This window comes from Antechinus flavipes, chromosome 2 (genome assembly GCF_016432865.1).
Source record: "Antechinus flavipes isolate AdamAnt ecotype Samford, QLD, Australia chromosome 2, AdamAnt_v2, whole genome shotgun sequence".
In the NCBI taxonomy this organism is placed as follows: Eukaryota; Metazoa; Chordata; class Mammalia; order Dasyuromorphia; family Dasyuridae; genus Antechinus; species Antechinus flavipes.
In genome coordinates, this window is record NC_067399.1 from 592,352,455 (window position 1) to 592,366,178 (window position 13,724).

General features: G+C 36.8%; 1 protein-coding gene across 2 annotated transcripts in view; it reads right to left on the bottom strand.

Annotated features, from left to right (window-relative positions):
• The window catches only part of NRAP (nebulin related anchoring protein), a 79,568-nt gene that overhangs the window by 20,800 nt on the left and 45,044 nt on the right, over positions 1-13,724 (bottom strand). For both annotated transcript variants that reach the window (XM_051981464.1, XM_051981463.1), the window contains exons 26-31: positions 10,446-10,544; positions 8,535-8,639; positions 6,643-6,750; positions 5,351-5,464; positions 2,032-2,229; positions 362-466 (exon numbers count right to left, since the gene is read on the bottom strand). In XM_051981464.1, the coding sequence (XP_051837424.1) occupies positions 362-466; positions 2,032-2,229; positions 5,351-5,464; positions 6,643-6,750; positions 8,535-8,639; positions 10,446-10,544 (729 nt within the window). The remainder of the gene's footprint in view (positions 1-361; positions 467-2,031; positions 2,230-5,350; positions 5,465-6,642; positions 6,751-8,534; positions 8,640-10,445; positions 10,545-13,724) is intronic.

Sequence of the window (13,724 nt, forward strand, 5' to 3'; positions counted from 1 at the left end):
TATTCTCCCAATCCCAAGATCAGAATCCAGCTTTTTTTTTTCTTCAAAGCCCACAGGAAATCACCAGTCTTCAAAGCAACACCAGGAAACCACATCTTACAAGCTAGTAAAATAATTTTTTGTTCTGGATAATGGAGGGTTTGAAATTATCTGCAAAGCTTTCTTAAATGGCACTGACTCAAATGGGCACACTAATAAAAATGGTTAAAATTAAAGATGAATCTAATGAATCAGCACATCTGTATAACATAGCAATGCATTTTCTTTCATTAAGGATACTTCCCACAATGTGTGGCAAATATTGCTAATAATATTAATACCCAGAGGCAATTAATCCAATCCAAGGAAAATTGCTAGTTACCTCACTGATGAGCTCAGATGCTTTCTTTCTTCCTTCAATTTCCAAAGTCCCTGGAATAACACAGCCAACACCTCTCATAAAGTTTAGGTCAGATCTATACAAATTCTGCAGGAAACAAGATGAGAGAGACAGAAGAGTTAGTCTGACAAGTGTTGAAACCCCTTTTCATTACATTCAAAATCAAAGTAAAGCAGGAGAGGCAAAGGGATCCTTTGTGGGGTCGGCAGTAATTTTAAAGGGGTTCCCAGATTAAAACTTTTGATAATCACTGAGCTACAACAAATGAAGTTATGATTACCATCAATTAACTCTAGATTCAGAACTCTGCTAACAAAGAATTCAAAATATTCTGGCCAAGGGGTGTGTGTGTGTGCCCATGAACCTGCTCGTGTGCACTCTTGTCATTTGTATTAATGGTTTGGGAGTCCCCAAATTTAGGAGATAATTGAACCCTCCTCCAGTTCTGATGCAGAGGCAGCAGTCAGGAGTGCTGTTTTCCCCTTCCAGTCATGATGAAACGAAGGGAAACTAGCAAGCCTTTTGTGCTTGTGTGACAGAGCCGTCTCCAATAAGTGAACATCCTTGTCAGGTGTTCCTACCCCATCTGTGAACTTCCTGGCACCTGTGTTACTCAGCAAAGTCTGTAAACAGGTGTGAAATGCACACAGATGGCAAACCCTCACACACATCGGAAAAGGCTCTGTTTTGGGGACACGGTCCCAACTAGTCCCAGGTGTCTTTCCTTTCCACTCTTCTCAGATAAATCTTGCGTTAAGAATATGTCAACTGAGGGAAATGATGTTTAGAGAAAGAATACCTCCTGATTAACAGAAAGTATGGTCTGGATATACCCAGGAATAGAAAAATCCATGAATATGCTGCTCTACATCACTCCTACTAGAAATGTCATCCAGAAACTCTGAATGTTTCTAAGACTCTATGAAAGATTTTGAGGGCTCTTCAGTGAGTCTCAGTTGGTCTAATTTCCTTTCTTCTTTCCCTTCCCTACCAAAATTTTCTTGTGTCCCCTTCCCAGAGAGAAAATAGTGGGAATGGGGAAAAGCAGGTAGTAAAAATAGGGATTGTGTATATACAGTTTTACTTCCAAAGCAACCTCCTAAAACCCAGGGCATGAAGAGGAAGCAATTTTTCCATCTCTGGTCCCCCTGACAGAGGATCTATAACTTTTTTAAATAACAAAGTTGTGTGATGGAATTAAAGGGTCACAGTTAGCATGAATGAGGAGGTAAAAGAGAGGAGCTGTGTTATCCTGGAGACAGACAGACAGACACAGAGATAGGAAATGACAGACAGTAGGAGACAGAAAGAGAGAAAGCTATATATCTTGTATATTCAATCTTTTACATGTTGCTCCCACTGTTAGTGTGTGAGTTTCTTAGAGAAGAGTCTATGTTTCTGCCTTTTTTGCATCCCTAATGTTCAGCAGAGTGCCTGGCACCTAATTCTTATTAAATGTTGGTGACTGAAGAACCAATAACTACCTCCTAAGAAAAACTATATTCTTTTATAACATTCTATAAGAAGAGATAATTAACATGGTCTTCACAGTTTCAAAGCCCTTGAACAACCTTCAGGGCTTAACACTGACCCAAGAGAATGTTTATGATCAAACCCAGAAGTAAAATAGCCCCGGGTCTTCCCCCCTTTACCTCGCTCTGCAGTTGGTAAGCTTTTTTGGCAGAGCGTAACCTCAAGTCCTCTGCCAAAGATGTGTACTGGTGGAGCAGTTGTTTGTAGTCCTGGTCACTGGCCAAGCTCTGGGCCTTCTTGGCGTGCACCAGGGCTACCATGTCCAACGGCAGATGGAACTGAGTCTTTGAATGTTCAAAGCCTTTCTTGTAGTTCACCTAGAGAGACAGGAACACCAACAGTAACGGTTTCGATAGCATTATTACTGTATTTCTGGTCTCCATTGTAAAGTCCAAATGTTATGTAATTACCCATTCATTAGGGCCCAGGAGGAATTCTTGTCAAAACCAATATTCCTTCCCTGTTGTAATCAATGTTAAGAGGGTATGAATGGCCTCCAGAAAGAGCAAATCTTTCCCCCTAGCCCACTGGGGCTGATGACCCAGTTTTTAGACCCAGTTTAATTCTATGCTTCTCCCAAATGATAGAGGGTACAGAAGAAATACCAAGCAATTTCTCATCCAATTCCAGCAATTCTACATACTTCCTAAATGCAAAAGTATAGACCTAGTGAGCTTTTGCTGTCTTTCCCCCACATTTCTCATCACCTCCTTTATGGATTCAATTTTCTAGCCATATGTGTTATTTTTTTCCCTGGGAAACCATGTTTATATAATTATTTTATGGACTTAGCAGAAATTCTTATTTCATAACAGGCAAAAATCCCAAGGATTATTCTGTAACTTTAAAACTCTTAAGCTAGACTTAGAGGGAGAAACATAACATGATATAGAAGAAAAAAGCCCTAGAAAATCAAAAGACCCAAGTTCAAATCCTTGAACCACAGACAAGTTAACTTCCCTGAACCTCAATTTCCCTGTTATGAAAATGGGGAGAAAAATTCATTCTATCTGACTCACTCTGTTTTGGTGAAAAAAATTTGCAAAATCCTTTGCAAATCTTAAAAATGTTATGTACTTGAAAGGTCTCACCATTATTGTAATAATCCATAAAGCCTTCCACTAACCCTTAATCCTATGTACTAGAAAGCAGTTGGATAAAGTAGGAGGAAGAGGTAAGCCACAGGCTTATCAGGCCATCCCTAATACCAGAGAGCAAATACTATTGCCTATGTCTCTCCTCCTCCAGCAATGTTTTAAATCAGGTTAACCACAAAATTGGAAGATATCTCAGAGATTATCTATCTAAACTGTACTTGAACAAAAAATATTCTCTACAACCATCTCTCCAAAACTGTTTCAAAGATTATTAGTATCAGGGAATCCACTAACTCCTAAGGCAGTCTGCACCTTTACTAAATGGCCCAAATTGTTAAGGAGATTTTTTTTTCTTGTTATGGTTTTATGAGTTGCTATGCAAAAAAAATTAAAATGCACTCATTTGTAAATCTGCTCCTTATAATTTCCATCTGTGTTCTCAGTCCTGCCCTCTAGGAAAAAGCAATTATCATGTTTCCAGAAAAGAGTTCTTCTGGAACACACTCTCACTGCTCATCATATGGCATCATGAAACCTAATTTTAAAAAATTACCTCTGACTAACCTGAAAGAGAAAAGCAGTCACTAAGGTGCAATATGCAATCTGAAGAAGGAGTATACCCCAGATAAAGTTCCTTTCAATTTTAACATTCTATGATTTATACAGTTGTTTGGGCATGATAATAATTAGTTCAATAATAATAATTTAATAGTATATACTACTAATAATAATAGTATAATAATAATTAATGTAAGGCGTACACTAAACAATTTGCCATTCATTTAGTGATTAACATTCATTATCTCATGTGGGATAGATCTGTGTATGTACATATTGGACACTTCTTCTGGAACGTTTCTGGAACGTCTTCTGGACACTTATTTCCAGACTCCCAGCTCATCTTTTCTGCTTTATGGATTCACTCTATTGATAAAAAAAACTTTTACTTGTGGCTTAGCAACAGATTCCTAGGCTCTCTAGGTCTCCCCTCACCATCCCTACCTTCTGCCAATCCAGACATCTGACTTTCTCTAAAACAGCTGCCTTGACCTACTGTACAGAATATATTATGCTGGCCATCATCTTAAGATCATAGAGCTATTAGTTTTCTTCCACAAAAAGACTAATATGGAATTATGTTTTACAGGATTACACATGCGTAACCTAAGTCAGGAACTGGGAAGGAGTAAGAGGGAAGGAGAAATAGAATTTGAAATTAATGTTAAAATTATTTTACATGTCATTGAGAAAAAAATAAAATATTATTTAAGAAATAGATCACAGAGATAGAACTAGAAGAGACCTTAGCACCCTCTCACTTCACAGAAAAGGAAATTGAGGTCCTAAGTAACTTGCCCAACATTACACTTGCAGTAGGTAGCAGGGCCAGGATGTGAACTTCTGCTATGTCTTCTGAGTCTAAATCCAGCGCTCTTGCCACTACAACATTGTAAATGCACTGTAACAAAATCCTATCCTGGGATCACAAAACCTTTGGTAAAATCATCTGGCTGATCATTCTTTTGTAATATGTCATATTACAAACTAACTGCCCCCTGTAATGTTGTTCCCCCTAACATTATGTTTCCTTAGAACCAATTAACAACATTAAACAGAGTATGTCCAACATTGTCTCCTCTAGGGATAGCCTCTGTGAACATGAAGGGAAAGACTTAAATCGTGGGCAAATGAGGCAGAGAGAAGTCAAGCCGTGCTTCACACATGGCTGGCCAAGCTACATGTGTTCCAGAAGAAGTGTCCAACCTGCATACACACAGATCCACCCCACATGACATAATGGAGGTCAAATCACTAAATGAATTGTCAAATGTTTAGTGTAAGCCTTACATTAATTATTAGTATGCTATTTTGTTATTATATATACTATTATATTGTTGTTACACTAATTATTATTCTATCCAAACAACTGCATAAACAATAGAATGTTAGAATTGAAAGGAGCTTCAGAGATTACCCATTCATCATTTTATAGATGGAGAAATAGAGGACCCGGAGAGGAAAGCTAATTAGTGGAAAAACCAAGGTTAGAATTCAGATCTCCTTTCTCTAGCAACCTTTTCACTGTCCTATTCAGTGAATGCTGACATTTTTTAAAAAATTTAAAGAAAGAAAGCAAAACAAGGATTTTTTTTTTTTGCTTTTTGCTTTTGGGGGGGGGTTATTTTGGGGAAGGGGAACTCAAGGCTCAGCCAAGGTTCAGGTGTTTATTAATCTCAAAGATCAACATATAATTTGTTCCAACAGACCAGGAGTTTTGGATTCCCTGGGAATATTACTATGGGTGGGCTGACACATTCATTTACATTTTTTTTCAACTTACATCACTTTGGACTGAGGTTGCATGCACTGAATGTGAGAGGCTGATATCATCTTCCAAGCTTCGGGATCCAAGCATCTGCCCTTTCATTTTCTCAAACGACTCTTTGTATTTGTACTGAGGAGAGAGAGAGGGGAAAAAAATAATAATACATAGGTGACAAGGGATGCAGAATGGAAGAGGTGGGTATTGGGCAAAAATGTTTTGTTCTTTTGACAGTCACCGAGTGAATGAGTTAAAAGAAAATGTGGTGCAGAAGTCAAGAGGTCTAGTCTTCTTTCATATGCAAGGCTCAGGAAGAGTAAAGGGCTCTGTTCTGTTCAGGGGAATGGCAGTAGATCTTTAGTAAATCAAATTCCAGTCTGGTTCTACCTGCTGGGACCTGGGTTGTCCTGCCTGGAAGAAGAAGGTGCATTGAACTGTTTGCAATTTCTTCCTGGGGGCTTTTTCAAAACATCGATAGATGGATGGTAAATTCCATCTCCTTGGGGCCTGTGTTTATACTTAAAGCAATCGAGTACTTTTTTTTTTGTTTTTACAGAAAAAGAAAAAAGAGGGGGTTGTATTGTTGTATTTTTTCTCTCCCTAAGAGATGAATATGTTTTGCTAATAAGAGAAGGTGCTAATAAGGTGCAGGAAAAACAATGCTGAACTTGGAAAGTCTGAGTCCTAATTCTGTCACTTAAGTTGTCTGACCTTTGACAAGTCAATTATCATATAGATTTGCTAAAAGGAAGATGTTTTGTAAATGCAAAAGGTCAATATATACAGGGGAATTATTCTTTTTTTTTTTATTTAGAGTAGGTTCAAAAAGTGAGAGCATCTCTGACTACAAGTGAGGAAGGGGAAGTGTACCCAATGAATCTATATAGTCCTCTCAGATAAACCCGCAGACTCAGAGATGGTGGCCAAAGAGAGACAGTAAGAGAACTAGATATGTCAACAGCTGGGGGACGGAGACAGCAGTGAGGTGGACCCAGTTTATATGGAAGGTATCCTATATGAAGCCTTTTCTGATCTTTCTTCCTCCTCAAATTATCTTGTATATATTTAATTCTTTACATGTAAGGTCAATGAAGGCAAAGTTTGCTTTTTGTTTCTTTAGAAAGTTGGTGCTTAATAAATGTTTTTTGAAAATGAGATTCAATGATTTTTGGGGAAAAAAGGTACTCAACTCATGAGTTTAGAACATGAGACTATCCATAGGAATAGAAAATGAGGCAGGAATTTGAGAGAAAGGAACAAAAAAAAATTTAGCATTTAACAATGACAAGATAATTACCACAAAAACTCACATCACTTATGATTTCACTTGATGTCTTTGCAGCTTGAAATGGAAGGGCATCTAGCCTCAGTTTATAGCCACCATCTCTAAGCTTGCTCCAAGATTCTTTGTATCGTGTCTAAAAAAAAGAAAAAAGGAGCACAAATTAATTTCTTCATTTGACCTAAAAGCCTCCTAACCATTAGGTTACCAAAATGCATTCATTAATCCACTCATTTAACCATCCAACAAATATTATTGAATGATTACTGTTCCATTCAATAAACACTTACATTGGGAATGTGCTTCCATTGGCTTCCCATTACAACTATAGATTCCTCAGGCTTAAAATAATAAGCTCGCTTTCTTTTTTCTTTTTTTTTCCCTTTTATTTTGTCAGGGAGTGGGTCGATTTATGATTCCATCAAAGTAAGGATCTCCTGTTAAAGATGTAACTTATATAGAATGTTGATTGGAACACTAAGAGGATAATACTGTATCTTGCCTATGGTCACGCAACTAGCATGTGTCCAAACAACATATTGTTATTGAGTTTTAATAACTCAAAAGATCAGAGAAGGTTGGACTTTCCTGATTCCATGACAGGTTTTCTATTCAATATATTTGCCCATCAAGAAGAATGTTATATATATATATATAAATAAAAATAAATTAAATATTGCCCAATATATGGCCTTGTGCCATTTCTTTTATTATCATATAGTATTGTTTGTCTTTTCATATTTACTTGTCTCATCTCCTTTCCAAATCACAAGCATCTTGAAAGCACAGACCATGTTTTAAATTTTCTCTCCATTCCACTATAACCCAGACCTCTACTTGTTACTCAAAAACATAAAGACACCCATACTTTCAATGACTTATAGCTACTCTGAAATCAGCTCTAAGGCTTTTGATGACTCATTGGTCCATCATTATCTTCATCATCATCATCATCATCATCATCATCATCATCATCATCAAGTATTTATTAAATGTTCTCTAAGTCACAGAACAGACCCTTGCACATACCAATCACTCAAAAAACATGGAGGAAATCATGTTTTATCATGTTTTCATTGGTATCCATCTGCTCTAAGGCTCTGATGACTTATTAGTCCATCATCAGCATCGTTACCACAAACAACAAAAATGTCTTAAGTGTTGTTTATGTGTCAGGCACTATACTAAGTTCTGAGAATGCAAAAGAAGGCAAAAACAAAATCCTTGTCCTTAAGAAACTTACATTCTAATGGAGGAGATGATATACAAAATGTATATTTACCTATAAAACATATAAAGTAGAATAGAGGTTATTTCAGAGGGAAACGACCTGGGGTAGGGAGAAGTATAGGGAAAGGCCTCTTGCAAAAGGTGGGATGTGAATGAGCCTTGAAGGAAAACAGGAAAAAAGGAAGCAGAGGGGAAGAGGTACGAAATTCTGAGAGGGCAACAGTGAATAGGAACGGGGTCAAGAGATGAAATGTTACATATAAGGAATAGTAAGAAAGCCAGTATTTTGGAGGCATTAAGTGTCAAGAGAAGAGTAAAATATAAGAAGAGTAGAAAAGTAGGAAGAGGCCAGGTTGTGAAAGACTTTAAAAGTTAAAACAGAAGATTTTAAATTTGCTCCTGCATGTAATAAATAGCCACCAGAAGGTGACATGATCAGAACCACTTTTTAGGAAGACTTTGGCAGTTAAATAGAGGATGAGCTGGACTGGAGAAAAATGAGATAACACACCCTATCTATATATCCATGGCTTTCCATTCAAATTCCCTAGCATAAATGTCCTTCATATAAAAAGAAATGCCTCCTTTCCAAGGAAAGTGCTCCTTTTCCCCAAATTATTATTATTTTAAAAAATAGATGTAGTTCTTCTCTTACTAAAGAGCAGCATTCATCTCCAAAATCTACCTCACCTCACTGATGTTCATGGCGTTTAGTTTGGCCAGGAGTACTTCAGGGAGGTCAGCAGTCTGAGTGTAATGATGTTTTATGTCTTCTCCATGCTCCCTGTACAGCCTCTGCAAACACAGAACAATTTCTGATTAAAAATGGAGTCCATCCCATACCAAGTGACCAAATCAGAGACAGAAAAGTGATCAAATGTCACCTATACCCAGATCATAATATTCCATTCCTGACTCCTTAGATAATCCATAATCTCATTGGAATATTTCTCTTACTCTCCCATTGCTCAAAACATGACAGACTGAGACCTTGCTTGCTAAATCTCAGCTGAAGAATGCAGCTGAAAATCATAGAATTTAGATACTCATCTAGTTCAATCTCCTCCTCTTATAGATAAGGAAAAAGCAGCTCAGAAAGGCTACATGATTTGCCAGAAATCACACAGCCAAATTTTACTTTAGGTCCTCTGTCAAAATAATACCTCTTTCAAGTGTACAACTGTAAGATGAGGAAAGAAAAGAAAAATATGATTATGTTCATTTATAAACTACTAGCAGATATTAGAATTGAAAAGCCACCAAATAAGATGACCATTTCTTGAATAATTTTATTTTCCTTAAGTTTTCACTGCATTTGATTTTATCTACAATCCCTCACATATGTTTGCTCTAATCTAGACCACAGTCACACCGTGGAACCTGGTCTTATGATCGACTTAGCAATAAATGTGGGCACTCTAGCATGATCTCTCTGGTCTTTGCTGTTTAAACTGTAAAATATTCTGGGCTGGGCTGGGCTGTCCCAGCCCCCAAATCTTATTTAATGAGTCCATGTTTCTAAATATCACAGCAGTGCCCCCTAGAGTTAGTTAACTAAAGAATCTGGCAGTTTTCTTAACATAGAAAAAAATTCTGTTTCACCATCAAACTCCCCCAGTTTTCAATGCTTATTTGAGCTAAAATAAAGACAGACACAATTCATTACCTAAACAATTTGAAAGCATTAAAATGAACCTCAGATTATTTTAGAATATCAGACCAACAAAGTACTGTAACGACAACAAACATCTGTTTGATTTAAAGATGTAATAAGGAATTTGGCTCCTGCCTAAACTTTCCAAAATGCACTACTTAGTGGAAAATTAGGATGATTTGAAAATATTTTAGGCATGTCTACACAGGATATAGTAAAGAAGGCATAGGCAAAGCAACGTTTAAAAAAAAGTCTCAATACAGGCAACCAAACTAGGATAATAGGAATCATTGAGCTAGCCGGGGTCTTAAAAATAATCTAGTCTAATCCCATCATTTTGTAGATGGGCTCCACTAAAGTCCAAAGAAATTTCATGCGTGAAGTAAAATGGACAAATGTCAGATCTTCATTTTATTCTGGATACAAAGCCAAATTCTGATAGAATTTGTTTCAGAAATTAAGGGGATGGAGAGATAGTTGAAAATTAAATTTAATATCCTCAGAGCACACTCAAAACATTTTCTAGTGCTAAAGCTAGCCTTTTGGTCTTAGTATAGTACCAGGCATGCTGTTCATATTTTATAATTAAAAAACAAAAACAGTAATAAAAATAAACAAAAATAGAAATATTTGCTCTAAAAATGATAGATATGGAGATGGGGTGGAAATAAGGGAGCATCACAACAGAAGACAATGCAGAGAACAAAAATTTGGATAGGTCTTTACAAGATGGGGATAGACCTTTGCTTCTCAGCTTACAGTAAATAATACCCATTTCCCATAATAATGAAAAGTCACCCCATTCTAGATCAATCTTGCTAGTACACAAAAGTTTGTTCATTCTTAGGATGACAGCAAGAACAGGACTGAGAAATGCTTTGGCTTCCATTGGATTGCTGAAAGAGGATCCCACTCTATAATCATAATGTATATACATTATAACTTACATCCACTGCTTGGGTATAACTAATTCTAGCCTGGACCATCTCAGGAGTGTCTTTAATACTGGTAAACTTCAAAGCCCACGGATGCTGACGGTACTTCTTCTGTTGAGCAGAAAAAGATCAAAGCTGTGAATTTTGTGTGGTTCTTTCATGCCATTTGAAAGAGAAAAATCATAGGTTGCTTGAGATTAGAGTGAATTTGTGAACATAATTATAATTCCACTTCCTCCATCTTTATGTCCTAGGTGCCTTCGGGTTAATATTTGTTTCAATTTCAGCATAACCTTGTGTCAATTAACATTAAAGTAGTTCTACCTGATACAAAGAGAACACCTCAAAATTAGGTTATCCCAGTAAAACATTATAAGAGCCACATTTAGAAATGGGTTTTTAAAGACTTCAAATACTATATAGTGTGTTATTTACATATTTTTAGTTCTTCTAAGCAAAAATAAAAAATAAAAATTCTGGAACGGTTGCATTTAACATTTGAAGTTTTCTATTCTTTTCCCACACAGGAGCATGGCAGAGTCAAAAACAGGTCACTTTTAACACGCCAGCTAATATAAACTGTACAGTCATTTCTAAGTCCCAATTACATCATTCACACAGTAGGTTTTCAGAAATGTTTATGATAACAATGACAAGAATAATACTGTTATTCAAAAAGGAGTCATGACAAAATGTAGAACTTAAAACATTCATTCATTCATTCATTCAACAAGTACTTTTAAACATTTGTTACATACAAGGCCTTATGTTGAGGGGGCTATAAACAAAAACATAAATAATGACAATTTAATGTTAGGTTGGCAAAATGGCATTTAACCAGTTTTAAGTGTTTGTTCTTAAAAAAGTGAATAGAAATGAATTTAAAATAAACAAGCAAACCATATTTTCAATGAGCGAGGCTAATTATTATTTTAAGGAACTTTGAAGTGATATGTTTTATAACCATCTTTAGATCCTTCTAAATTCAATTTATTTAAAGGGCAAGTAAGGTAATGGGATTATTTCTCTCACTGTCTATTTCTAGCTACTCACTTGTCTCTGGGCCAGAAAGATTAGAGTGTGCTTTTTTTTTTTGGCCACAGAAAATTCTTAAGTCAATATGCCCGAGTATCCCGTGGCCGCCTGTGTGTACTGATCCCCACCAGTATTCGTCTTTCATCCTGAAATAGTAGAGGTCTGTGCATATGGCACAGTTCTAGTTCAGTTCAAGAATCAGGATGATGTAGAAGGATGCTAGAATCTATATTACTATCTATGTGGCCTTGGGAAAGTGATTGACCTTTGCTGAACCTCATTTCCTCATCAGTAAAATCAGGAGGTTGGATCAGATGACTTCTGAGATACTTTCCAACTCTAAATATACTTGTGGCCAGAGCATCTGATTGAAAGCAGCTGGACTTCTGTGAAATGTGGCAGAAGTTTAACTATCACTTAGCACAATTAAAGATTGGAATCTTGCAAAGCTTCAGAGAAGTAATTTCATTTGTTTGGGCTATAAAATAACAAAGAGAATAAAAACCAGTATGGGATAATCTTAACCAAAAATAAGCACATATATGGGGGGGGGGATGAAAAATAGGCAGTCAATTGAAGAAAATGCATTTTAAACAATGAAACTTAAATGCTCATAACTGTGTATTTCATTTCACATGTGGACATATTTTTGGGCTAATTATTACAAATCGTAAGAGTCAAAAATATGTTTCCCTAAGGTGTTTAAGACCTATGTTGTTTTTTTGGGTATGGTGGTCATCCAAAAAGTGCTTCCCCTGAATCTCATCAACCATCTTCTGGTAGAACCAAGATGTGTTTTTGAACCCCTGTGGTCTCTCGGTCTATAGGCTTACTGGCCCTTTAGGAACAAGGATTGTAGATTTGGGGTTTAGGGGGAATTTGGTCTTTTTATTCCCAGCACCAGAGTAAGTGCGTAATAAATATTTATTGATTAATCGAGATGACACAAAACAGGCCAATAAAAGTCACATTGCTATAGAAATCAATCATCTAACAAATTTTCAATTAGTGCTTACTATATGCCAGATATTATCCTAATTAGTAAAGATATAAAGAAAAAGCAAAAATAATTCCTGTCCTCAAGTAATAATAAAATAATCAGAATAACTAACATGTATATAGTATATGTGCCAGGCACTCTAATAAGTGCTTTACAGTTATTATTTCATTTGATCTTAACAACAATCCTGGAAGGTAGGTGCCATTATTATATTCATTTTACAGAGGAGAAAACAAACTGTGATTAAGTGACTTGCCAAGGATCCTATAAGTAGTAAATGGCTGAAGACATATTTGACTTCAGGTCTTGACTCCAGGCCCAGAACTCTATCCACTATATACCTAACTACCAGATATAACAAAGAAATAAATCTTTACAAGAAAGGAAGAAAGGGGAAAGGGGAAAAAAGGAATAAATGAAAGAAAGAAGGGAGAGAAAGATAAGTAAGGGAGGAAAGAGGAAAAGAAGGAAAGAGGCAAGAAAGGAGAGGAGAGAAGGGAAAGGAAGAAAATGGGAAGGAAGGAAGGAAGGAAGGAAGGAAGGAAGGAAGGAAGGAAGGAAGAAGGAAGGAAGGAAGGAAGGAAGGAAGGAAGGAAGGAAGGAAGGAGGAAGGAAGGAGGGAGGGAGGGAAGGAAGAAGGAAGGAAGGAAGGAAGGAAAGAAGAAAGGAAGGAAGGAGGGAAGAATGAGGAAAGAAGGAAGGAAGGAAGGAAGAAGGAAGGAAGAAGGAAGGAAGGAGGGAGAGAGGAAGGAAAGAAGGAAGAAAGGAATGAAGGAAAGAGGGGAGGAAGGAAGAGAAGAAGGAAGGGAAGAAGGAAGGGAGGAATGAAGGAAAGAGGAAGGAAGGAAGGAGGGAGAGAGGAAGGAAGGAGGGAGGGAAGGAAGGAAGAAAGAGAGAAAGGAGAGAAGGAAGGAAGGAAGGAAGAAGGAAGGAAGGAAGGAAGGAAGCATTCATTTGTTAGGTGCCTACTATGGAGCATATAGAAGCCTTAAGGAGAAAGCACTAAAAATACTTCTTTGTCATGGTAATTGGGAATCTATTCCTGAGGGCAATGTCAACCCCCAGAAAGATGAAATTGTACCATAGGGTGAAAACCAAAACATCTTTATGTTTTTAATATTGAATCTTACAGACTAAAATGGCCTCTAGGAGTCAGACTGTGCAACTCCCAGAATAGCAGATTAATATATTTGAGTCTGTTATATTTATCTATCTATGTTTTCTCACCCTGACTTGATTGTAAGGTCTTTGAGGGC